We start from the raw sequence: 27475 nt of genomic DNA, 5'->3' as shown, positions 1-27475 counted from the left end.
TGTATCTCCGTTTCCAATTGTAGCCCAAACTTTTATAAAGTTTCCATTATTTATTGTTTTTAAGTTCTATCCCTCTAGCAATGAAACTCAGTGATTGGTTTGCTTGGTCTAATTAACTTGCATTGGTAGTTTTGATCTTGGTAACCCAAGATCTCTTTGCTCTTTTGCCCATTAAGAATGTTAATATCCAGCAGTAGATGGCAGCTTTGACTTATCTACCAAAATGATCTGTCTCACCCATATTTGATCAAAACTCATTTGTCAGTTAAGCACCATCTTAAGCACCATTTTGTCACACTTTGGTCTATTATCTTCACAGATTTTGAGCTTATTTTGCTAAACCATTAACATGAATCATCAACAGCTGGATTCCTAGAAGCAACGAAAAACCACCTCTCATCTTTTGCCAGTCTGTGTAGCTGAGCTTAACCTTTACATTCAGTTTCTGCTTGTAGAAATCTTGCTATTAACTCTGCCATGTTTTGCCTGATTCCCTATAGACATTTTTAATCAATCTATTCAGACATGTTATGACACATCTATGGAGCAGGTGGGACTTAAACCAGATCTTCTTGCCCAGAGGAAGTCACACTACCTCTGTGCCACAAGTACAATCCTGATTCAATATAGACTGACCCTAAGTCAAGTCTATTATGTGGAACTTATCAAAGGTTATTTTAGAATTCAAATTTATTACATCCACTACACTATCCTTGTTTAATCTGTTAGTTCTTTGTAAAATTCTAAAAAGTTGGTTGAGCATAGCACTCTCCGTTGAAAATAATCTCCATTGTATTTTCGGTTTCTAGTTTTTATTATTACATCTGTTTCAATGATTCCTTAATTTTTTTGTTACCACTTATGCTTAATTAACTCATCTATAGTTTCATGAATTCAGTTTATGGCTGAAACTTTCCCCTCCATTGAGGGTGCCAAAAGGGAAAATAATTGGTCACATTTTCCTGTAGACAGAGAGATAGACAGCGACAGAAAGACAGTCAGAGAAGCAGAGAGAGAGAGACAGAGTGATAAGGTCCATGATGTACTTGACTCACCACAAATTAAGGTCCACAATTAATGGTTACTCACGGGCCTCAATTCACCACCTCCCTGATCACCTGCTTTCCTGGCGTGTGGGATTGATGACCAGTTTCAAAGGATAACTTGACTACTGGGTTAGTGGAGAGGCCTCCAGTTGCTCAATCAGAGGGCTAACCAACACCAGCCTTTGACTCCAACTCCCCTCTCCCTAAACATAGACCTGGCTTCCTGTCAATGGATCCACCAAAGAATAGGACTCAACCAGTTGTCTTTAGGTTCCAGAAGCTGCTAGCCAATCTCAAAACGAGTAAGAAGGCCTGCAATAAGCTGGGAAACTCACCCGTGCTTACGTGCCAGCATTTAATAAGCTGAAAGGAGCAGAATTAGTTGCATATTCTCAGCACTGAGGTTGGCATGTTAGGCACCAAACATGCCCACCCCAACACATTTCAAAAAAGGTAAAATTGCTCCCTATATCCTTTATGATGTATGGAATCATAGTAGCTGCTTTCTTTACTATATTTTTTTCTAATACATTGTACATAAGTAATGTTGCTGCCATCTCTTTGCCAAATGTTGTTGTTATGTAGAAGCAAGCTATTCAGATCAAAGGTTTATGCTCTCAGTTTGATTTCTTTATCAGTTATGTTAGCCTTTCTATTTTATGTCTTTAATTGTTTTTTGTTCTCTTAGTTTCACCAGGTCTTACTCAGAGTAGTGTGGCTAAATCTGGACACCACAATATAGGAAGAACAGCAAGGCTTTGGAAGAGGGTTCAGTGTCGATTAATTGGAATGGAAGCACAAATTCATTTACATGAAGAAATGAAAGAAGCAGGAGTTATTTTCCATGAAGCAAACAAGGTAAAAGGGAGATTTAATAGAAGGATTTTGATGTGGTAAGTTGGACGGAAACTGATTCCGCTGACAGAAATGTCAGGAAGGAGAGGTCAAAAATTTAAAGTTATTCGGCAAAGTACAGGGAAGTTTATTTTCAAACAGCAATTTGGAACACACACGTGAACAGGGACTGGACGCAGATCTATAACTTTCAGAAGGGAACTGATATACTTAAAAAGGTAAATTGCACCCAGGAGTGTCAGAGTATTGAATAGTTCTTTCCAAGAGCCTGCATAGACATGGTGAGTGAATGGCCTCATTCTGTGCTATGTTGAATAGACTGTTTCTATGTATGTACTTGAATTGGCACAAATGAATAAAGACTCCACAAGTACCTATGAAATGTTCCTTGTTTTTAAATTTGAAGAAAATAAGTAGAAGAAATAGTAAGCTATTCTACAACAGCAAATATTGGACTGCATAATGAAACAAATTATGCTTTATCACTCAAACAAATCTTTTACAAGAAACGATAGTTTGAATACCTGAATTTCCACTGAGACGAGAGGTAGATTTTTTCTAGAATTTCTGCAGTCTTAATTGACATACGAATGAGCCAGTTGTTTGCAGTCAGAGCGAGAAGTGATGGTACATGGTCTGATGGTTTGGGCAACATTTCTCCCTTAAATGTTAAAAAAAAATTGAATTCTGAAAATGATTTAAAATTTAATGTTTATGCACTATAACTTTATACAAACAAAAGAATCCTAACAGAAAACCACTGTTACAGTAAAACACATATGAAATCATGTGGCACCGAGGTGACATGGTCTGGTTATGGTAGGGTTTAGGGAAAAAAAAGAGATGACAAGGCTTTGGAAAAGTGGGTCAAGGGTGAAAAAGAATAAGTCAATAAATATTACTGCTTTCAAATATTACCCCATCTTCCTAGAATCTCTCCACAATTCTGTTGTAGCCACACCACTTTGTGCATTATTCGGTCGAGTAAAAATATTCAGAATAAATCCAAGGTTTTTAAAGATGCAGAAATGACGATGGGCACGGAGGCACTATCAATACTGATAACAAAATGTACAACTGCAAATTCAAGATAACAACGCTGTGCCTCATAAAAGTTCCACAAATAATATCCATTCCATACTTATTAAATTCTTGTCACCAATTCACCCTTTCTTCCCAAAGATACTGACAGTTTGCTACTTGACAGCGATGTTGTTGAAGATAAAGGGCAGGCATTTGGATGTTCTTTTGTTTAAGATTGTCATTACATTGATCACCACTGACCAAATGATGAACTGTGGCTATGAGAGCAGTTCAAAGTGGAGTAACTCATCTCAGAATCTGCCCACCATCTACAATGCAGAAATCAGGAGTGTGATAGAATACTCTCCAGTTGCCTAATGGGTGCAGTTTCAACAACACTTAAGAAGCTCAAAACCATCCAGGACAAAGCTGCCACTTGAGTGTCACCTCATTCACCACCTTCATTCTTACCACACTATAGCTGCAGTGTGTACCGTCTGCAATATACACTGCAATGACTCACCCAGACTCCTTTGGTCACACTTTTCAAACCTACAATATTTACCAGCTAGAAGAACAAGGAAAACAGATACAAGTGATTGCTACCACTTACAAATTCTCCAATCCATTTGAAACTGTACTGCTATTTCTTCAGTGCCACTTGGTCAAAACCCTGGAACTCCCTTCCTGTGTACCTACACACCAAGGACTGCAACAGTTCAAGAAAGCAGCTCACCACCACCTTCTCAAAGGCAGTCAGGAGTGGGAAATAAACACTGGCCTAGTCAGCAGCATCCATATACCACGAACAAATAATAAAAAACGACGGGATATAAATATTACATGTCCTTTGTCAAAGTTGGTTGTCAAAACATTACTCATAATTGATACGGATTTGTTGTGATAAATGGAACTGTAGGAAAACTAAGTAAAATAATTATTGTCACCTTTTGCAACTGATCAATCATATTTTCTCCTTTACATTAAACTTTTAATTAATTCATAGTTACAGAGTTCCATAAGTGGCCAAATCATACAAAGAAACTTGTTTCTAACATTTCCATTCTAAGTGTTGAAAATGTTTTTGTGATGAGCCATGTCAATGTGTCAGAACCACTAAATAATGAAGGCTAACAACAGAAGAGAAGTATATGAAAGTTACAGCCCAAAAAGAGGCCATTCAGTGTATGTATCCGTGCTGCCTGAATTAACTAGCCATCCATTCTCATCCCACTTCCCAGCACCCGATTCACAGCCTTTCAGGTTACAGCATTTCTGGTTCAGATGAACAAGTAAACACAAATAAACATAGAATAAGACCATGGAACATCAAACGTATTAATCTCCACTCTCTATTTTCAATTTTAGAGAACTTGTTCACCCTTTAGAAATGAAATGACATCTTCATTGAAGAACTCATAGGCGGGCAGATTCTGGAAAAATGCACAAATAGCAGGATTGTTGTTATGGGTGATTTCACCTTTCCCAATATCGACTGGAACCTCCTTAGTGCAGATGGTTTGGATGGAGCCGTTTTTGTCAGGTGTGTTCAGGAGGGTTTCCTTACTCAGTATGTAGACAGACCAACGAGGGGAGAAGCCATTTTGGATTTGGTACTTGGCAACAAGCCAGGACAGGTGCCATATCTCACAGTGGGAGAACACTTCGATGACAGTGATCACAACACCCTCACATTTACCATAGCCTTGGAGAGGGAAAGGAGCAGTTACCGAGGGAAGATATTTAATTGGGGAAAAAGAAAGTTATGACGTTATCAGACAGGAGTTGGGAAGTAAGACTGGGAGCAATTGTTCCACAGAAAGGGCACAGCAAACATGTGGAGGCTGCTTAAGGAGCAGCTGTTGCGAGTGATGCACAAATTTGTTCCTCTGAGACAGGTAAGAAGGGGTAAGATTAAGGAATCTTGGATGACGAGAACAGAGGAGCTTTTCGTCAAAAGGAAGAAGGCAGCTTACGTAAGGTGGAGAAAGCAATGATCTAGCATAGCTTTATAGGATTACAGGCTTGCTAGAAAGAAGCTCAGAAATGGACTGAGGAGAGCCAAGAGGGGGCACGAGAAAGGCTTGGCAAGAAGGATTTGGGAGAACCCAAAGGCATTTTACTCATATGTGAGGAATAAGAGAATGATCAGGGAGAAGATAGGGCCAAAAAGAGATAGCGTCGGGAACTTGTGTGTGGAGTCTGAGCAGATAGCGGAAGCCCTAAATAAGTTTTTTGCTTTGGTTTTCATTAAGGAAAGGAACGTTATTGTGAATGAAATCTTTGAGGAGTCGGGATACAGTCTTGACCAGATCAAGATTGATGACGTTGATGTGCTGGAAAGTCTGGAAAACATTAAGATTGATAAGTCCCCACGGCTAGACCAGATTTATCCTAGGCTGCTCCAGGAAGTGAAAAAGGAGGTTGCTATGACGCTGACGAGGATTTTTGCCTCCTCACTCTCCACGGGAGTCGTACCGGAGGATTGGAAGGAAGCAAATATTGTTCCTCTTTTCAAGAAGGGCAATAGGGAAATTCCTGGCAATTACAGACCAGTCAGTCTTACGTCTGTGGTCAGCAAAGTTTTGGAAAGAGTTCTGAGGGACAGGATTTATGACTATTTGGCAAAGCATAGCGTGATTAAAGGCAGTCAGCATGGCTTTGTGAGGGGCAGGTCATGCCTCACAAACCTTATTGAGTTCTTTGAGGAGGTGACAAGACAGGTCGACGAAGGCCGAGCAGTGGATGTGGTGCATGTGGACTTCAGCAAGGCATTTGATAAGGTTCCCCATGGTAGGCTCATTCATAAAGTCAGGAAGTATGGGATACAGGGAGATTGCCTATCTGGATTCAGAATTGGTTGGCTGACAGAAAACTGGCCTGGAGGTCAGTGACAAGTGGGGTCCCACAGGGCTCAGTTCTTGGGTCTCTGCTCTTTGTAGTTTTTATAAATGACTTGGATGAGGAGGCTGAGGGGTGGGTTAGTAAATTTGCAGATGACACAAAGGTTGGAGGTGCCATCGATAGTATTGAGGGCTACTGCAGGCTGCGTGACATAGACAGGATGCAGCGCTGGGCTGAGAAATGACAGATGGAGTTCAACCTGGATAAATGCGAAGCGATGCATTTTGGAAGGTCGAACTCAAATGCTGAATATAGGATTAAAGACAGGATTCTTGGCAGTGTTGAGGAACAGAGGGATCTGGGTGTGCAAGTGCATAAATCTCTCAAAGTTGCCAGCCAAGTTGATAGGGTTGTTAAGAAAGCATATGGTGTTTTGGCTTTCATTAACGTGGGATTGAGTTTAAGAGCCGCGAAGTTTTGCTACAGCTCTGCAAGTCCCTGGTGAGACCCCATTTGATATAATGTGTCCAGTTCTGGTTGTCCAACTAAAAGGAATGATACAGAGACTTTGGAGAGGGTGTACCAGGATGCTGCCTGGACTGGAGGGCTTGCCTTATGAAGAAAGGTTGACTGAGCTCGGACTTTTTCATTGGAGAAAAGGAGGAGGAGAGGGGACCTAATTGAGGTATACAAGATAATGAGAGGCATAGATAGAGTCGATAGCCAGAGACTATTTCCCAGGGCAGGATTGACTGGTACGAGGGGTCATTGTTTTAAGATATTAGGAGAAAGGTATAGAGGGGATATCAGAGGAAGGTTCTTTACGCAGAGAGTTGTGAATGCATGGAATGCGTTGCCAGTGGTGGTGGTGGAAGCAGAGTCATTAGGGATATTTAAGTGACTGCTGGACATGCTCATGGATAGCACTGAGTTGAGGGATGCGTAGGTTAAGTTACTATATTTTATATTAGGATTAAACCTCGGCACAACATCGTGGGCCAAAGGGCCTGTTCTGTGCTGTACTCCTCTATGTTCTATGTCTATGTTCATGGAACTAAGTGGCACAGGAATATGTGAAGTACACATTAAACATCTGTATACTATATTTCCACTGTGAAACTTCAAGGCGTATCTCATATATGACCACTGCAAGGCTAATAAGTAGATATAATTAAACTTATTTCCACTTTGAAGCTTCTATCTGAGCTGCAATTGAAGATCTAAGAAACAAAGATCAAACTGCCACTAACCTCAAAGAATTAACTTATTTTTATCCCAGCACAATATAAACTGAGCATGATCCCACTTAAGTGTTAAGACTTAGACTTGGTTCTGGTGCAAAATGAAAATTGAAGTATTCTCTCAAAAATGATCAGTCCCTCTTTCCCTTAGCAATTTGAATGGGCTCAATAACATTTTTCATTTTCTTACAAATCATGCTAATCAAGCAGCCACAGTATGGCATAAAAATGGCCTTAATTTAAACAGCTTTATTCATTTTAAAACAATTTGCTAATTTCATATATTGTTCATAAAACACCTACTGATTGTTAAAACAATTTAGTTATTTCCACAACATTTAATAGAAGAATGACAAGTGGTCACACAAATTTCAATGGCACAGCAGTTTTATTAAATTTTCCTCTGCCTCTATATAGGGGACACATAACAGCACAGGTTAAAAGAAAAAGAACTTAAGTTTCATCATGTCAGTTCTGTGCCTTACCATTGTTGCCCAGGATTCCCTGAGTTTACCCTATAATCTTGAACTGGTCTAGGTGCTATAGTTACTTTAATGAGACTGAAGTGTTATCCCCATCCTCCGATCCATTTTTCTGAAAGGCTGCCTATTTGGCAGAGGAATCGGAAAAAGGAGGTCAGTAATAGACAGACCAGAAATGAGATGGGCCAGGTATTAACATAACTTTTAAAACTCTAATGGAAAATTTCTATCTCCAATGGCAACAAAAAGACCCCAATCTTAGCAGCAACATGACAAAGGTGCATTGCTCAATCATAATTTGAATCTGGCCTGGCCTCTCAGGTCTTAAAGTAGCCTACGGAGAAAATCAAAGAAGTCTCCGGCTTCTCAAAAGTATCCAAAAAGAGTATTTCACATTTTAATATCTAAGGTTGTGTTATAGGTTTGTAGGAAGTCTAGCTAAAGGAACACTATAGACTTAATGAGAGAGTTTAATAAGTTAGTACCTAATAAAAGGAAGAATTAGGAACTCACCAATGGAGACTCACAAAGTAATGCATCCTCAATTTTCTGAGACTTGTGAAGTTTCGGTAGTTCGTACAACAAAGTTGGCTTAGGACCAATGCTGACACAAAAGGACAAAAGTAAGGAAAACAAAGGTTTTTGTAGCTGCAGCATATACTTGATAGTCTTCTCATCAAATGGAAGCACCAAGACCAGCCTGATGAGACTGATCATAAATCATCCATCCTCTCAAATAGAACCAGCTTACACATGGTCACCCTGCTAAAGGAAGGACATTAATAAATTGGACAGGGTTTGGAGAAGATTTACTGGGATGCTGCCAGGATGGGAGGGAAAGGCTGGATAGGCAGTGACAGGCAGTTTTTTCTTGGAGTGTAGGAGGTTGAGGGATGACTTTATATAGGTTTATAAAATCATGAGAGGCACGGATAAGGTGAATACCAAAGGTCTTTTCCCTTGGGTGTCAGAGTTCAAAACTAGGGGGCATGTTTTTAGGGTGAGAGGAAATAGATTTAAACAGGACATGAGAGGCAAACTTTTCACACAGAGGGCAATTCACACGTGGAATAAACTGCCAGAGGAACATTTAAAAGACATTTAGACTGTTACATGATTAGGAAAAGTTTATAGGGAGATGGGCCAAAAGCAGGTAGGTGGGACTAGCTTAGTTTGGGAAACTAGGTTTGGGAAAGGCGTGGGCGGCACGGTGGCACAGTGGTTAGCACTGCTGCCCCACAGCGCCAGAGACCCGGGTTCAATTCCCGCCTCAGGCGACTGACTGTGTGGAGTTTGCACGTTCTCCCCGTGTCTGCGTGGGTTTCCTCCGGGTGCTCCGGTTTCCTCCCACAGTCCAAAGATGTGCAGGTCAGGTGAATTGACCATGCTAAATTGCCCGTGGTGTTAGGTTAGGGGTATGGGTGGGTTGCACTTCGGCGGGTCGGTGTGGACTTGTTGGGTCGAAGGGCCTGTTTCCACACTGTACTGTAATCTAATCTAATCTAATCAAGGTCCAGCACCAGGGTCCCAGGTTTGATTCCAGCCTTGGGCGACCGCCTGTGTGGAGTTTGCACATTTTCCCCGTGTCTGCATGGGTTTCCTCCGGGTGCTCCGGTTTCCCTCCCACTGTCAAAAGATGTGCAGGTTAGGTGAACTGACCATGCTAAATTGCCCATAGCATTAGGTGCATTAGTCAGAGGGAAATGGGTCTGGATGGGTTACTCTTCGGAGTGTCGGTGCGGACTTGGTGGGCCGAAGGGCCTGTTTCCACACTGTAGAGAATCTAATCTAAAGGTCGACAAGTTAGACTGAGGTGTCTGTTTCTGTGCTACATGATTCTGTGCAAGTTTTCTATTAGCTCCACAGTCAACATCTAAGCATCGTAACTACAAAAATTCCAAACACGGCACGTTTTATGGGAAATACAGAATGATTGCTGGAACACAAAAGTTGATGGGCTGCAATGTCTAGCTGAGAGACATGATTTATGCCTTTACAATGTGTGGAAGACTGTATACGGACTACCCAGACGGTATACGGACTACCCACTACAGCATTGCTGATACACTTGCAGCTGATAGGGAAGAAATAATTATTGATAAGGCAGCTGTGAATGAAAGGTATTGCAGGAACATTGTTGAGTTAAACAGATTTTCTCACATCTCAGACTCTGCATCAAACTGAGCAAGCTTGTGTCTTCCTCCTTCCACTTCTGGAATTCAGCTCTTTATCTCAAGTTTAAACCAAAGCGTTAATGAAGTGTGGAAAGGCCCTAACAAAATTTAAGATTATTGTTCAGTCAGTGCTCACTCGCACTCTCAACAGCAATTTCTATTACTTTGCAGATGATTGGCAGTAGGCTGTTTGAACAGAAGTTGACCATTTGGTTTTATCCAGCTTTTTGTGGACTGGATATATCTGGGCAATTTTCCACATTGTCAGGCAGATGCCTGGTTCATAACTGTGTTGGAACTGCTTGGATAGAGGCACAGTTAGTTCTAGAGCACACAACTTTAGTACTACAGCCAGATATTGTCAAGGCCATTAGCTTTTTCCGTAACCAGTGAATTCAGTTCTTTCATGCCATGACATGGAACTAATTTAATTGGCTGAAGACTGGATTTTGTAATGCCGTGGGATCTTAAAAGAAAGCCAAGGTGGATCATCAGTTTGATGAATGTTACAAGTATTCAGCCATGTTTTTTCCGCTGATATTGTGGGCTCTCCTATTAATCAGGATCAAATATTTGTGCAGCCACATTCTTCAATTAATTGTTGAATTGTCCACCAGCATTCGTAATTGAATGTAACAGGATTGCAGAGCTTTGATATGATCCATTTTGTTGGGATTGCTTAGTTGTCTATAGCATACTGCTACAATAGCGTAGGGCTCGAGGCAATCTCCACTTGGTTGGGGTTATGGTTTCAAGCCATATCTATATGGTAATAGTTTCATGCAGTTATGTAAGGTGGTGTGATCCAAACTTTGTCATCATTTTATGTTAATGATATTTGACTTACCTACAAAAACAACTTCTGTAGTTGTCAAAGTAAATCCTTCCTTTTTCATAAACCACTGGTGAATTTGATTGTTTTGTCCAAACACACTCAAAAGTTGTAGATTTCTGAAATATAGCATATTAATAATGCTAGATCATTTTCTAAAGACTTTTTAAACTTTATTTAGGAAGTAGCGTTGCATCACAATGCAAAATAATAGAAGGGTATTCAAAGTTTAACACACAAATTAACTAATCAATTCCAGCATTTACAATTACTTAAAAACAAAACTTGGCAATTATGTTAGAAATTGATTCCAAACATGTATGAAACCCTAAAAAAGGTTTAATACCACATTACAAAATTCTCAGTACACATATAGCATAGATTATACCTCATATTCATCATCTCTTATTCTCAAATCAGCAATGGGCTCTTCTAAATCAGTTCACAAAAGTTGCTCCATTTCCACTGACAAGCTAATTTTTGGGCATAGCAAAACTTTACTTGAAACACTTTAATAAAGTTATGCAAAGTTCATTCCGGTGGATACATTTAGCCACATTATACAGGACTTTTACCCACATTAGCCATTTACATTTTAGTTTGTTAAAAGCTTTTATTTTGGATATTAAAATTTCCAGTTGATGAGGGGGAGAAGGCAGATGAAGTTTTCAAAGAGGTGTTAAATAATTCATCTGGTTCCTTTTAGTACTAATGGTAAAGATTATTCTGGATTTGTTTCCAAATTCTCAGTAGTTCCTCGCTGGGGATTTTCTTATTGCTTTTCTTGCTTTTGTTCAGTACAATTACTTGTGTTTAACTTACATCAAATTTATAGTACAGAAAGAGGCCAAGACATATCAGTTTTTCCATAAACAGTTGTCCTAGCTCATGAGGCTGCCCTCTTCGGATGTTCCTTTATTCACCTCAAATCACTAATCTAACCTATTATTAAAAGTTGATTTTTTTGCCTATTTAACCAGCAGCACAAGCTGTATACTTCAAAGCTTCACAACCCCCCCCCCCATGTATAAAGAAAATAGTTTCTTCTGTTACTCAAATTACATATGTAATTTTACATCTATAGCTCAAGTTTAAGCAGTCCCAATCACTAAAACATTGTATTTAGTTTTCTATGCAGTTGATTCATAAGCAGGTGTAAAACAATGACGTCCTCTATTCTTCATAGTTAATTTGTATTCCCTTATTGCTGTCAAAGTGTGATGATATAAAGATGTTTAAGTGCAAAAAAGAAAGTGCATGCAGAATGCAAAATCCTGAGTAAACATTCTGTACAATAAACACAACTTACCTGACATACTAACTGACGGAGGATAGTCAAGTTTTTTCTGAGCACAGAACCATCTTCATTTCCATACAAACCAAGAGCTCTTGCTGACAAAATGCAACAATTATTTTTTCTTCTTAAAGATGAAATGCTATTAGATTTCTTTGTAACATGTGCTTTTATAGGTCGTTTGATGACTGAATTATCCATGATGGCTGCCAAATGTCCTTTCAATGGATCTTAAGATTATGTTTTGTGTATCAGCATTTCTGACACAGTGAAGTGGAAATCCAGTTCTCCCCTGTTGATTTGGTCTGTGAAAGATATTTAATAATGCAGAAGTCTGAATATTTTTGAAACATATTGCAAATACTTTTCACATTTAGTTGGCAATAATTTTGATCATTTCCAACAAAGAAATTGTTTCAGCTAACATTTTTATTAAATATAATGTATATAATAGAATGAGCTTCAGTGGGGTAATTAGGTCAGGTACTATTACCACATTCCAATATAATTACAACACTGTAGCAATCATTATGGGAATGCATGTTAGCTATAAGAAAACAAACTGGAAAAACTATAATACAGGTAACACCACCAATACCACCCACATGTAAGGTGAACAGCTCTATACCACAAATTAATACTAACCGCTCTTAATGCATAAAGCATGCTAGCTATTTTGGGAAGACTCGTTTATTCCTTCAGCTGTTAGCACCTTGTTAAAGTGAGAACAATATGGATTTTAAAATAGTCAAGTTACAGATGGCATTGATTAGCATCAATTGCAGCCACCAAAATAGCTGGAAAAAAGAAAGGCACAAGCCCCAGCATGAAAACAGACCTCCTAATTGGGTGAGTTACTGTGATAGACATAGAACAGGCCATTCAGCCCACCATGTCTGTACCGACCATGATGCCATTCTAAACTAATCCCATCTGCTGCACATGATCTATATCCGTCTATTCCTTGCCTGTTCACATGCCCGTATAGATGCACTTAAACTTGTTAACGTATTTGAGTCTTCCACTTTCCTTGGCAGCATGTTCCTAGTAGCTACCACCTGCTGTCCTGCAGCACCTCAGTCTTATAAAATCTATGTTGTCAACTTCCACGATGAGTTGAAAATCTGCCATAAAATGGCAATAAAATTAACAATCAAGACAGAAAAAGGAAACATGAGGTTTCTTATGGATTAGAGCTGAAAATGTGTTGCTGGAAAAGCACAGCAGGTCAGGCAGCATCCAGGGAACAGGAGAATCGACGTTTCGGGCATAAGCCCTTCTTCAGGAAGGACTAACCTTATGGATTAGTCAAGTAGGTGATTTCTACTGGTTTCTGAATCCAGTGGCTCAATCAATGGCTTTTCTAGCCCAAAAGATCAAGTTCTATCACCAAAGTTATTACCAAATATTACTCTTATTTCTTTTGCCAATCACCTCAAATTGGCATCTTCTGCATCTTGACTGTTCTGTGAATAGAAAGTTTCCTGTCCTATCCTGTGTAGCCCTCATGATTTGAGCAAATCTCCTCTCAACTTTCATCTAAGCAGAACCATCACAGCTCCTCGACTCTATCCACATAACTGAAGTCCTTCATTCCTGGAATCATTCTAATATCCTGCACACTCTAAAGCCTTCATGCTCTCCCTAAATGTGATATACACACAGTATTCCAGTTGAAAATAAACCAGGCGTTTTATAAAGGTTCATCATAATTTCCTTGTTTTTATTATATGCCTCCATTTATAAAGATCAGGACCTCGTGTGCACGTTTAACTGTTTTCTCAAAATGCCCTATCTTAAAGCTTAAAAATGTGTTGCTGGAAAAGCGCAGCAGGTCAGGCAGCATCAAAGGAGAAGGAGAATCGACGTTTCGGGCATAAGCCCGTCTCCAGGAATGAGGAGGGTGTGCCAAGTAGGCGAAGATAAAAGGTAGGGAGGAGGGACTTGGGGGAGGGGCGTTGGGAATGCGATAGGTGGAAGGAGGTTAAGATGAGGGTGATAGGCCGGAGAGGGGGTGGGGGCGGAGAGGTCGGGAAGAAGATTGCAGGTCAAGAAGGCGGTGCTGAGTCCGAGGGTTGGGACTGAGATATGGTGGGGGGAGGAGAAATCTGCATTCATCCCTTGTTCCAGGTTCCTGAAGGGCTTATGCCTGAAGCGTCGATTCTCCTGCTCCTTGGATGCTGCCTGACCTGCTGCACTTTTCCAGCAACGCATTTTTCAGCTCTGATCTCCAGCATCTGAAGTCCTCACTTTCTCCTGGGACTCCAGATGACAAGTCCAGTGACATTACTACTGATCATTGATTCCACGACATTAAAACCTCTAGGATAACAACTTCCGTGGGGGGTTAAAAAAAACAGGCAGTTTGGGAGAGCAGTTGCAATTCTGCACATGCACAAGTTTAACAGGTGAAAAATAACAACACAATGTATCTCGGTCACCAACAAGTTGGACAACCACCAGGAGTGGTATACAGGACTGTCCCAGGAAATCTTGCACTCAGTTGGACTCATCTCTTGAAACTGACGATCGCACAATGAACGTTTTATTCTGAAATGCTCCTTGTCCTTTTTCTACAGTCAATCAGATGACTCTATACCCACTGTCCTCTTGTCCAAAGGGTTCTAATTCCGACAAAGCGTTTATAATTAAAAAAAATACTTTTGGGCGCGTACCCAGTACCAAAGTAGAAAAAAGGCTGCACTCTGCGCGTCTTCAAGCCGGATGCTGAGTGTGAGCAGGAAGGACCCGCGCGCCTGATTGACAGCTGAGGGAAGCCGCGGCGCCTGCCGGGTATTGTAGTCACACTCCGCTACGTCCGGCCTACATTCCCCAGAAGGCACAGCGTCACACAATTCCTGCCATGACCTTCAGCGGAAGTAGTTCTCGTGCCTGAGTCCACGGCAAGGTAAGTGTTCCTGGAGATAGGGTTCTCTATCGCTTTTCGGAATTGATAACTAGTGGGTGATTCTGATTTCAGAGCCGTGCCTTTGTATCATTTTGGAATTGGAAAGGGCTGCAGAATTTCAAGAAAACCAGTACAGTCCTGCTGCTCGTCGGGACATAGCGCACAGAACCCCATTGGTGTCGCGACGTGCAGTATCTAGACATTAATTCTCTGCTGCATGCTAACAAAGGGTCAACACAACTGTGTGTGTTTGTTACTATGTTACTTGGTTGATGTTGTCTTTGGCTGGTTCAGCGGGGGAGAGGGTTCCCCTGCTGGGGATCAGTATTCGAGAGGGCATGTTCACACAATCTCAATAGCTCGGTGCGGTGGGGGCGCATTTGAGATGTCCTAATGCAGACAAGCAAATTTCTATAACTTTTTCTATAATCTCTTCCGTGGAAATAACAACGTGTGGTCCAATCTCCTAATTTTTGAAGGTTAAAAGTTTTACTTGTTAAAAAAGACTTCAAAAATGTGTTTGGTGTCGTCTTAGACAAAGCAAAAACCGTGATAGTTCAGCCAAAGCATTCACAACACACCTTAGCCGAACTTTGTGCTGTCTACAAGATGCATTAGCCACTTGCCACAAGCATTTTGGCATTACATTCCAGTCACATGACCTCCATCACTTAGAATATGATGCATATGGGTGAATAGGAAAATTAATTTTAGGTTCTTGATTGGGTCCTAAATTATCTGTACTTTAGCATGGTGTTGGAGTTGTAATTTGCGCTGCAATAGATTGCAGTCATTCAAGAAAAGGACTAACTGCGCAATCTTGAGATGAGTTAGGAAAGTTAATAAAGGTTGCCATTTCCAATGAAGTCTGATCATAAAAATGGATTTTTGAAAACGCTTTTTCTCCTTCCCCACTTCCAACCATGTCCATTCCAATTTGTCAGGGCCATGTTTCATCTCACCTACCTGTCTATAGTTGAATGTTTCCTTTCTATTCATTCCTATGCCTGCTCCATCTTTCATGCAATTTACTGTTGTGACTACCAAGTTTGTAATTATTTTTACACAAACCACGAAATCCGAATGCTTGCTTTCTTCATCTTGTGGGAAATAGAACCCACTCACTTCAATAATTTCAGTCCGAGACTAGATCTGAAGCAGCTGTATCGTTTATTATACGCTTGCAAGCATAGTGTCTAAAATAGACACACAGAGTTTAGCAAGTACATATCTTATATACAATTCGTTTCTCTTTCCCTCCTCCTACTGCTCCTCCCCTGTTTACATCTCCCACTACTCTAAACCCGGCTGTTTATCTCTGGGGTCATCCGTCCTTGTGCATAACAAAATGTATGTCCTGCTTGGCCATTTCACCACATCCTGCTGTGGTCCATTGTCATATATCTTCCTCCACTGCCATCTGCTTCCTTGCTTGCTAAAGCAATATTTCCTTCCATTCTTTGCCCATACTGAGCCTTATGAACTCTTGGTTGTAGTCTTTTTTGTCTTTGCAGAAGTGGGAAACAGATGCTTATAACTACTGTTTGTACAAGCATATCTAGTTTAACCTATACCCCCCTCCCCTTATAGTACCTTATCTATTTGTCTGTAACATCTACCATTGTTTGCAGGCACGTTTCAAGCACATTCTTGCTAATACAAAAACAATTATATATTTCCTTCACATAATTTTCATTCTTGTTAACTCAGCTCTTGGCTGAAACAATTATACACTGGTGTGAGTTCATTTACCTTGCATAAGCAATTATGATTGCAGAAGTAACACTGCTTTACCTATATCCCACAATCTGATGTGTATTTCTTGTATACAGTCCCAAAGCAATATAGCTACCCTCCAGATATTTGACCACAAAATCTTGACTAGCACTCCACTCAGGCACCACAGAGTGAATGCTTCAGAGATGACTTATTTCTGATGCATTAAGCCCAGACTCTTATCAGCCATTTTAGGTTAGCATAGAGAATACTATGCATTGTTTCAAAGAGGGGCAGTGTAGGTTTCTCTCATCCTATCCAATACATTATTCCTCAACCAATGTAACTAAAACAGATTACCTGGTCGTTATTTCATTATTATTTATAGTACCTTCTAACCAAGTTAGCACCTGTATTTTCCTACATTATAAGAGTGATGGCATCAAAGTATTGTTTGTAAAGTACTCTGGGACAATCTGTGGTCAGGAGGGCATCAAATGATATCTTGTATTTCTTCAGGGATTGCAGAAGAGACTGTTTATTATGGAATTCCAAAAGCCAGAACTTGTCTTTTTTTTTCAGATTTTTTTTCATGTGCTTTACAACTTATTTTATACTACCATAGTGTTCAAGTCTATTCTCCTTATGCTACCTTCTTTGTCCATCCCATATGTATTAAGCCCTGCATATCTATTAGATAAATCCAGAAAATGTCGCTCCTTAAATATTAACCTATTCCTCAATGGCCCTCTTTCTATCATTGTGTGGGAAGTCTGCCTTCTGGAAGAAACTTTTTATCTTCTAAGGGATGATGGGGATCTGTTGCTTGAGCTTGGAATTTCTGCTCAAAAATCTTTTATCATTTCATAAAAACATATTTCTTTCTTGTTAACCTATGCTTCCACAATAGTTCAGATACTGCACTGTATGATACTGCTCACGTACTAAAATGGGATAGTTGCCGAGCAGATTTAGCAGTGAAAAACCAAGTGGCAATGGGCCAACAACTGTATTATTGTGTTCCACCATAACCTTGCCCTCATGGTCCACAGAACTGCCATATTACGATTACTGTTAAGCTATCAATCCTGTTTAAATGGAAAGTGTAGGAAAGCAGGCCAGGCGTAGCACCAGTCATGTTTAATAATGAGGTGCTAAACTGGTGAAACTACAACATAGGAATACATGGACGTTAAACAGTAAAACCAATGTGCTCCAGATAGTTAAGCAATCCAGCAATAAAAGGATCAGGATATATGTCAGGTCTCCACAATTTTCCCACTTGAATGATGCTCATTTATGGTTCTGTGAACGTTCTATCCTCAGTGATATAGAGAATCCAGTACGTGATTGCAAAAGACAGAGCCGAACCTTTGTAACCATTTTCAACCAGAAGTGTCCAGTGGATGACCTCGCTTGGCCTCCTCTTGGGGTCCCTAACATTACAGATGCTAGGTTGCATCCAATTAAATTGTGATATCAAGAAATGGCTGACTTCATGGGCGCAGCAGAATTTATGGGCCCTGACAACATCCTGGCTGAAAACTTGTGCTCCAAAAGTAGCCACACATCTAAATTAGCTATTTCTCTACAACTTACAAAAATGAAATTTACCTGACAATGTGAAAAATTGCCCAAGTACATTCTGTCTGAAATGCAGGACAAATCCAGTCCAACTATTTCCCACGTGGTTAGTCTTCTCTTAATCATCAACAAAATTATGGAAAATGTAAACAACGGTACTATTAAGTGGTATTTACTAAACAACAATCATCTGCCCTTGGTGCATTCAACAGCATCACTAATATGGAATCTCCAAAATCAACACTCTAGAGTCCATATTTAACCAGAAACCAAACTGGACTAGCTATAAAAATAAATTGTTTATGCGGGAAGATCAAAGGTTGAATTGTCTGTGGTGAGTAACTCGTGTCCTTGCACATCAAAGGCTGTCCATCATTAAAAGTGCAAGCTGTGATGAAATATATCCCATTTGCTTTGATAAGTAAAGAGTCAACAAAACTCAAGAAGCCTGACACAGTCAAGGTCAAAGCAGTCCACTTGATCAATGCACCAGCCTAGTAAAATGTACCCTTTCACCATTGCCACAAAATGGCTGTGATGTGCACTATTTACATGGTGCATTGCAACGACTCACCGAGGCTGCTTCAACAGCACCTTCCAAACTCAAAACGGCTACCACGGAAAAGGGCAACATCCGCAGCACACATGCATTTCACCTACTGCAACACACATAAATACCAATGTTAGAGCACTTGCAAACTAGAACTTGAGGTAAATCTTTCCTCCAATATCAAAAGTGTGAGTCTGACTACAACTGGCTCATTTGCCTCTTACTAAAATTAAGCAGCTGGTCTTTATTTATTGGTAAGAAGAAAACGCCTTATGATAGATTATTTGAGCAATAGCGAAGACAAATAAGCTTCTTTACATCCAAGCACCCAGCTCTCTGTGATTCCTTATGAATATAAGTTTTAAGTGTAAGGAAAGCATCATAATACTTTGCTGTTTTCTGTTGTTGAAAATGAGGTGAAGGATCATTTTTTTCACTTCAGTTTGCTAAGTTTTGTTTCTCAAAACACAGTTATTACATTTAACTGTTTTGGATCTTTTTTGATTTCAGTAATTAGATATATTTGTATTCCTTGGAACGGACATTAGATCAATATGAAGAGGCGATCACAAGTGGGGTTAATTCACACACTGCATTTAGCATTGCTGAGGAAACTTGGCCTGCAGTGTAAATTCCAAAGTGGTAGACGACCAACTGCTCCTCTTGGTTCCCGGATTTTATCTGATCCTAGCAAAGTATATGAACATAATATGTGGTAAGTGCATGTTTTCCAAACCAGATTGTATTTACAAAGGCAAAATATTCCGGATGCTGGAAATCTGATGTCAAAATGTAATTTCAGACTACGTGTTACAGGAAACCTTAGTTATGCAACATTTATTCCCTTGTTGGTCATTTTGCTCAAAATGGAAATGAACACCAATGTGAGAACTTTTAATATGATTTCATCAAGTTATTAATTTGAATTTGAAGTTTATATTTTTTCCATGCTTAAAATGTTCTGAAGGAAGTTATGTCGTAATGAAATTTAATGCTATGTTCTTTAGGTCTGAACATTGATATGACAGTCATTAACATAAGCAAAAGTGGTATCAATTTATGTTAATCTTCTACAATCAGATGAATTAATAATATTCTCGAATGTGTTGGGACAAGCTCTTTTTTAATGAATTTCTCACAAAATGATCCCAGTTCTTCTACATGTAGGAAGTTTTATGAATAAAACAAGAGGGTGGCAAATAACTCGCCCAAAACATTCCAAATTTTTTTGTCTTCTATTTCAGTATGGGAAGAACATAAACCTGTAACTCTATATCGTGTGTAGCTCCCTCTACAATCCTTAAAAAAAAAAAGAACTTCTTTCTCTAGGGATCACATCCAGTGGACACCTGAACAGGAAGAGCTTGCTAGACAAAAAGCTGAAGAAAATTCCAGCATTAAAGTTTCAATGGAAGACCAAGGTAAATTATTCAAGTTTTATCTGAACCCTGTGGTTTATTCTTTGGAGGTGCAACAAGTGGAAGACATAGGTTCAAATGGTACTCTGTAATAGAATAATCATGACAGACATCTATTCTCATTATAGTGTACATATGGAGTGCTGCAACTAAGTTTTGCTTTTCAAGATGATTCTAATAGAGACTAAACCTTGTCGAAACATTCGGTATCAGATAGAATAGTCAAATTAAACACATGCAGAGATTATTTTATCTATGTTTAAAGGAATCAGTGTCAAGTTGTATGTATATAGCAACACTTATGGCCAAAAAGAAAGTAATATTTTATATCAAAAATGCTAAAACAGAAATGTTTAGATAATGTCAAAAAATGTCAACAAATTGGCAAAATATATGCAGTTTCATTTCAGTAAATTTTAAGGCAAACATTTTCAACTTTGTTATATGCAGCAGAAACTTTGGTGGGATGGTTTATATAAATCATGGCACAGTTTATCCTGGCAGTCAACAGATATCCAGTTATGGACATTATTCTTGACAAATGATACTTTTACTGTAATTTTTGTCTTGGACCTCCAAATACACTAAATGAGATATGTGTAATGAGATGGAAATGTACAGGTGAGTGCATTTAAATGAAATGATTGCAAATTATTCTAAAATGTGTAGAAGGTAATGGGAAAACATTTTTTGTAACCTCGGAATTATTTTATGGATGCATTAAATTATATTCCTAAGGGAGAAACTGTAACTTATACTGTCTAAATTTAAGAATAGTTTTATAATCTTTTATATATTCCATCATGATCATAATCCTTTGTTATTAGTGGTTCCATGTTTTAATATGCCATGTTACAATTCCATAGATCCTCTACACTTCAGGCTTTAATAGATACCTGTTCATTTTTCTTTTACTACAATTTGTTGCTGCAGTCCAATATGACAAAGATGCCAGTGTCTACTGGGACAAATTCTACAGAGCTCATCAAAATAAATTCTTCAAAGATCGTAGATGGTTGTTCCAGGAGTTTCCTGAACTGTTTCCAAATAGAGCATTCAATGGGAATGAAGGGGTCGAGGAATCAACACATAATTCTGCAAGTTTGGGTCAAGCAAAGTTGGATTGTTTTAACAAGACATGTGATAAACAAAATATTGCTGATACTGTACAGAAAGAAAATCCTGTAAAACAAACAAAGAGTGGCAAAAACTTGGAATATATGAAGCAAGACAAGAGGAGGACAGGCATGTGGAAAAATCCAGAATATTTTCCTGGTATTGATTTCAACTTCAGAATTTTTGAGGTATCTTTGCAAAACAGAGTAAACTTATCTGCATTTTCAGCCATGTTCAATAGCTTCTTGCATGTTCAGTTTAATATAAGCATTTTTGGAAAACAATGCTCTTATTCCATCCCAATGTGACGATAACTCAATATCAGCTTTGCTGTTACGAAGTAGTGCCAAGCAGGATTTTGGTGATTCATACAAGCAAGGATATAAAATGTCCCTACTTCTTTATTGAATCTTCTACTATTTAGTTGCAAAGTTGCTGGAGTGCAATTAAGTGCAAAGAAATCCAAAAAGACCAATATAAAGATTTTTTTTCAAAAATTAAATCTTCACTGGTTTGATGTCTCCGCTTCAATTTTTGGTATGTGCTGAGGTATTTGATCTCAGCTGTGGTTCTACTGGAGTGTATGATTGGTTTTGGTGCTGTTACAGAATATTATTGCATATATTTGTTCTATTTGCTAGAGGGAAGGAGTGTCGAGAGGTGTAATATGCCTAAGCAAGCCATGTAAGTAAATAAAATAGCAGTTGACCAAATTAGTTTAAATATAAATCACAGTTGCACACTACAACTGAACTCAAGGATGTGCTATTTTCATTGTAATGTGGCATTCCAATGGTAACTACTGAAGAAGCTTATGTATATATCACAGTTAAGTTTTCTCATTTGCCTTATAATGTTTTAGATAACTTGCTTATACTTTCAGCTCTGAACATTTTTGTGCTTTTGTTAGGATTCAAAGAAAGGGAGAAAGAATACATTCGCCCACTATTGCTTTAATTTATTTTGAAAATAATTGTATTACTACAGCAACTTCATCTCTTGTCATTTTTGGTTTTCCTTCTAGTTAGCATTCTGCAAATGCTTTGATTTGTGTACTTTACATAGTGAGATGATTAACCCACAGGCCCTGCTAAGAATGTAAAAAATGGGAGCAGGAGTAAGCCATTCAGACCTTCAAGTCCATTCCATTGTTTTAATATTTGGTTTAAAGGAAAAAGATTTTATATGCACAAAGAAAATTTAAAGTAGGGAAAGATAGAAGAAACTTTACTGGAAACAGTTTGATAGAGCAATCTCAAAAACAAATGCATTCTATCTGGATTCCGTTTGTAGAGCTGACGCTTATGGATTGTCCAGAAACAACAGCAAGGTTTTCTGATCTGAGTATTGTTTGTTCATGTATTTGTCCATGTAGCTGTTTTAGAGGTCTGAATTATTAATAATTATGTTAACATTTTGTTCAGGCCTGGTGGTTTATAATTCCATTGAATTTAACGATGGTAGATTTAATGTGTCAAATGCTCAAAACAAGGCTGACTTTATGTACATTAATGATTCTTAATGTGAAGTGAAAGTTACCATTGTACCAGAGAGTCATCGACTGCTCTCTCATTAAAGAGGGATATTTGGTCGTCAGTTTAACCTGAAGGTCGTCACACCTCGGGCAGTGGGCGAAGTTGAGACAACAGGGCCTTCTTGCTCATCTCAGCTAGTATTGGGGGGTTGGTGACATAAATGCCATCATGCTGTTAGGAATGGTATTCCATGGTTTTGGCCCAGCAACAGTCAAGGAATGGTGATATAGTTTTAGAGGCAAACTTACAGGTTTCATGTCCCTATGTTTATGCTGCACTTGTCCTTCTAATTGGGAGGTCATGGGTTTAGAAAATGCTGTCAAAAGGACCTGGGTGAGTTGCTGCAGTGCATAATGTAGATTGTACACAATGCTGCAAATATGCATTGGTTGTGAAAAGAGTGAATGTTGAAGGTGGTGATTATGGTGCCATTCACAAAGGCTGCTTAGTCCTGGATGATATTGAGCTTCTTGGATGCTGTTGGAGCTGCGCACCCAAACAAGTTTAGAGTATTTCATCAAATCCCTGACATAGGTGGTAGACTGGTACTGGAGAGTCAGAAGGTGACTCACTTGCTGCACAGTCAGACTCTCTAACCTGCTCTTGTATTCCTGTGACTAGTCCAGTTCAATTTCTGGTCAGTAGTAATCCTCAGCATGTTGGAGTTTCAGTGATGATGATGCCATTGAGCGTCAAAGGGGCGATGGTTATATTTTCCCTTGTTGGAGATGGTCATTGCTATTCATCAGGCCAAGCCTGGATATTGTCCAGGTCTTGCTGCATATGTACAGTTTGCTTCAGAATCTGAGGAGTTGTGAGTGGTGCCGAACATTATGCAGTTATCAGTAAACATCTCCAATTCTGACCTTATGATGGAGGGGATGTCATTGGTGAGGCAGCTGAAGATGGTGAGGCGTAGGACGTTACTTAGGGTCACTTATGGTGTAGTGATAGTATCCCCATCTTTGAGCCTGAGATTAATTTCCACGTGCTCCAGTGGTATGTAATAATATCTCAGAATAGGTTGACTAGAATTTTTTTTTATATCGTGAGGAGCTAATGCAGAGAAGTTCTGGAACTCCAGAAAGTACAATCATCATCACAAGGACTCTGACTCCACAGCTGTCTGTGACAAGGAGTTCCAAAGAAACTCAACCCACTGAGAAGAAATTCCTCCTCCTCTCAGGCTTAAATTGATGCCCTTGATCAGTGGAGAATTTACCCAATTTCTTAACATCTCCAGTATTACTACTGATCCTTGATGCTGTTGTCGGTCGAAAGCTACCTTGATATCACAGGCAGTAATTATCACCTCACCTCTGGTCCAGGCATGGTTAAAAGATCTGAACTTCAAAGATGTATTGAGAATTCACTGATGGGACGTTAACTAGCTGGTTTGGATTTATTCTACTTTGTGGACAGGACACACCTGGCTAGTCTTCCATATTTCTTGGTAGATACCAGTGTTGTATCTGTACAAAAACAGCCTGACTCATGTTGCAAATAGTTCTGAAGCACTGATCTTTCGTACTATTTGTTGGAATGTTGTCGGGGCCAGTAACTTGTGCGACACACCTGTGCCTTCTGTTTCTTGATATCAGTGGAATGAATTGTTCCTTGATATCAGTGGAGTGAATCGTATTGATTGAAGACTTGGCTTCCCCATCTTTGAGAGTGGGCAGTTGTGGAGAATTAGTTGTTTAACTGTGTATTACAATTCATGGCTGGATGTGGCTAGACTGCAGAGGTTGGATCTGATCCATTGCCTGTGGGATTGTTTGGCCTTTACTGTTATTGACTGTTGTGTGCTATTTCATGAAACCGGTTCTGTATTGTAGTTTCACAGAGTTCTTAAAGGATTGATTTTTTTTAAATTTAAAAATTCTTAGTTTAAGAAGGACTAAAAGTACAGCATTCATTTAAACAATTTTAATTATGACCTTTGTTCCTATAAATAAAAAAAGCCAATGTTTTAAAATTAATGTTGTGACCTTTACTCTCCTGATGTACTAATGTCGTTGACTCGTGATTCTGCAAGCTTCAGAAGCTCTCTGGTAGTTTATTTGATCATTGATTCTTCATGTCCGAATGTCACTATGTTGCCAAAAATAATTCTGTGCTCACTTCTCTTTCACAAAATTACTTATCAGTGTTGGTCACTGGAATAGTTACAGTGGATGTCCATTAGCTCAGTTGACTGAACAGCTGGTTTATAATGCTGAGGTTGCCATGAAGGTCCCACCTTCACAGCCTTGTCCCTCATGAAGCGTGATGCTTCGCAGGTTAAACTCTCCATTAGCTGTTGCTGTCTATTATGACAGCAGCGCTATGACCGTCTGGGACTATCGCAGTTACTCTTACTTTTCTATAATGCACACATTTTATATATGCAGATACATGTAGCATTGAAAAGTAGTGTTTTAGCCAGTCTGCTGCCAAAAGGTGCTAGACGTGTTGCTGTAGGCCCTGCTTTCCTGCCTGAAACACATTGTCAAACCATGGATTAGGGATTGAGTCTAAAGTATGTGGTATTCAGTCTTCACCTACTGAACTATAAAGTTTGAAGTTTATTTCAGAATCATACAAATGCTACTTGAACTTTGCTTTAATAATATGACATTAAAATAAGCTTATTTTAATAATGAAAATTTGTACTTGATTTTGATATCCTCAGGTTGGATGTGGTGCTGGGAACAGTGTTTTTCCTGTTCTGGATGAAATTTGGTAAGTAAAGCATGGATATTAAGTCTAAAACGATAGAACTAAATTTTTGATTATGATAGAGAGTTAAGCTGATATAAAGTATTTCATTAACAATAATTCAAATATTACTTCACTTAAGCATAAATTCATGTATAAAGTAATTTGATATAACTGCCTTTACAAAGCAGTTATTTATGAAAAAATTAACTTGCGTTAGGAAGCAAAAGCAAAATGTGTGTGTGTGTGCAAATCACTTCATGAAACAGTTAACTGTCAGCTAGAAGATTTGGAATAGATTTATTTGATTGAGGAAAATTTAATTTTCCTCTGGCTTTTGTTGAGTGCAAGAATAATTTGGTGCCATTAATTACATAGTTACTTTTGTGAAAGGACCAGAAAGTTTTGCTAGAGGATGGCAGACTTGATCTTTACTTTCCACCTTGTTCCCTCAAGAAAGAAAATGAGGTTAAACCAGTAAATTATCAGCCACTTGCTCATTTTTCAGTTGCTCGTGAATTGCTGAAGTCCATAATACAGGAAAAAAATCTCAACAGTTGGAAGAAAAAAAGTCCTAAGTTATTCTGGGCTGCTAGAATTAATTTCTAAACAGCAGGCCTTTTGATCAAGACAAAAATATTCTTGAAAAGAAATTTTTTTTAAAATGCTGTGGATTCTGTTGAATTCTGAAATGGATTTCATAAGGTATCATATCAGAGAATCAAGGTAAAGGTAGTGCTATGTGAAATTAGGAATGTGACTATATGCATAGAAACAAAAGGAAGATAATTTAAAAATAAAGGACAGGCGCAAAAGAAAATGCTCCAATTAATGGCAAATGTTGTTCTCTGCTGTCTCGCATCTTCACATTTCTGCTCATGGGAACAGTTGCTATGTGTACTCTGTGCAGTACCTCATGATTTTGAATACCTCAATCAAAACATACATTGCCTTCTCTCAATGAGAACAACCCCAGCTTCTCCAATCCATGTAATTCAAATCCCTCATCCATGGGATCACTCTTATAAATCTTTTTGCACTTACTGTAAAGATGACACGCTCTTCTCAAAGCTCATTAAACAGAATTAGGCACACCGCTCCAGTTGAAGCTGAACCATTGTTTTATAATCGTTTGCCATAACTTCTTTGCATTTTTACTCTCGTTCTCCCTTCACACTGAGTTAGAACGCCATGCAGGATTCTAAACAACTTTCTGAATCTGCCTTGTCATATGGACAAATAGCAACCCCAGATCACACTGCTTTTGAGCTTGTTTAAAATGATACTTTTTAATCGCACTTTATCACTTGTCCTGCTTCCCTCCAAATGTTTGGAAGTTTTTCTGTATGAATTTCCATTCTGCCACAGGCCCATGTGTCTCACCAGTCTGTCTAAGACCTTTTATTGTCCTCCACACAACTACTATGCTTTCACGTTTTGTGTCATTTGCAAATGTTGAAGCTCTGCCTTGTACACCTGAGTCTAAAAGATTAACATATCTCGAAAATCAGTGATCCTGATGCTAACCACTGAGGAATCTCATTGCGTATCTTCCTGCATTATGAAAAGCAACTGCTCACCTATACTTTTAGATTAGATTCCCTACAGCATGGAGACAGGCCCTTCGGCCCAACAAGTCCACACCGACCCTCTGAAGAGTAACCCACCCAGCCCCATTCTCCTACATTTACTCCTGACTAATGTACCTAACACTATGGACAATTTAACATGGCCAATTCACCTGACCTGCACACCTTTGGACTGAGAGACGAAACCCACTCAGACACATGGAGAATGTGCAAACTCCACACAGTCGCCCAAAGCTGGAATCAAACCCAGTTGTCTGGTGCTGTGAGGCAGCATTGCTAACCACTCAGCCACCGTGCCGCTGCAATTTTGGTGTATTATTTTGTTTCCTGTCAATCAGCCAACTTTGGAATGTTTGCCTTTTAATTCTGTGGACTCAAACTTGCTAGCAAGCTCATTGTGACGCTTTGTGTTGTAGAGCAAAACTTTTATTAACGGGCACCAATGGGACCAAGAGTGTGTCAGTTGATCAAATATTCTGTTGAAGTATTGTGGAACTCTTGATCATATTTAATGTGTGTTTTTAGAGTAATAGTCATAGTCATAGAGATGTACAGCATGGAAACAGAC

General features: G+C 39.1%; 2 protein-coding genes across 5 annotated transcripts in view; one reads left to right on the top strand and one right to left on the bottom strand.

Moving 5' to 3' along the window:
• Positions 1-14564, bottom strand: part of dcaf17 (ddb1 and cul4 associated factor 17) — a 50806-nt gene extending 36242 nt beyond the window's left edge. The window contains exons 1-5 of one of the 2 annotated variants that reach the window (XM_043693720.1): positions 14467-14564; positions 11807-12096; positions 10513-10616; positions 8005-8095; positions 2426-2562 (exon numbers count right to left, since the gene is read on the bottom strand). In XM_043693720.1, the coding sequence (XP_043549655.1) occupies positions 2426-2562; positions 8005-8095; positions 10513-10616; positions 11807-11992 (518 nt within the window). In that variant the 5' untranslated portion in view covers positions 11993-12096; positions 14467-14564. The remainder of the gene's footprint in view (positions 1-2425; positions 2563-8004; positions 8096-10512; positions 10617-11806; positions 12097-14466) is intronic. The other variant, XM_043693718.1, reaches the window with a different exon arrangement.
• Positions 14565-14615: 51 nt separating this feature from the next.
• Positions 14616-27475, top strand: part of mettl8 (methyltransferase 8, methylcytidine) — a 42364-nt gene continuing 29504 nt past the window's right edge. For 2 of the 3 annotated variants that reach the window (XR_006312142.1, XM_043693721.1), the window contains exons 1-5: positions 14616-14699; positions 19060-19264; positions 19879-19970; positions 20901-21271; positions 25293-25342. Coding sequence is in view for 2 of the 3 variants with exons in the window: in XM_043693721.1 (XP_043549656.1) it covers positions 19104-19264; positions 19879-19970; positions 20901-21271; positions 25293-25342 (674 nt within the window). In the remaining variant the exon portion in view is untranslated. Of the gene's footprint in view, positions 14700-19059; positions 19265-19793; positions 19971-20900; positions 21272-25292; positions 25343-27475 lie in introns of those variants that run through there. The other variant, XM_043693722.1, reaches the window with a different exon arrangement.

The sequence above is a fragment of the Chiloscyllium plagiosum genome, chromosome 7 (assembly GCF_004010195.1).
Source record: "Chiloscyllium plagiosum isolate BGI_BamShark_2017 chromosome 7, ASM401019v2, whole genome shotgun sequence".
NCBI lineage: Eukaryota > Metazoa > Chordata > Chondrichthyes > Orectolobiformes > Hemiscylliidae > Chiloscyllium > Chiloscyllium plagiosum.
The sequence above is the reverse complement of the archived record's forward strand: the minus strand, read 5'-3'. Positions and strand labels throughout refer to the sequence as shown.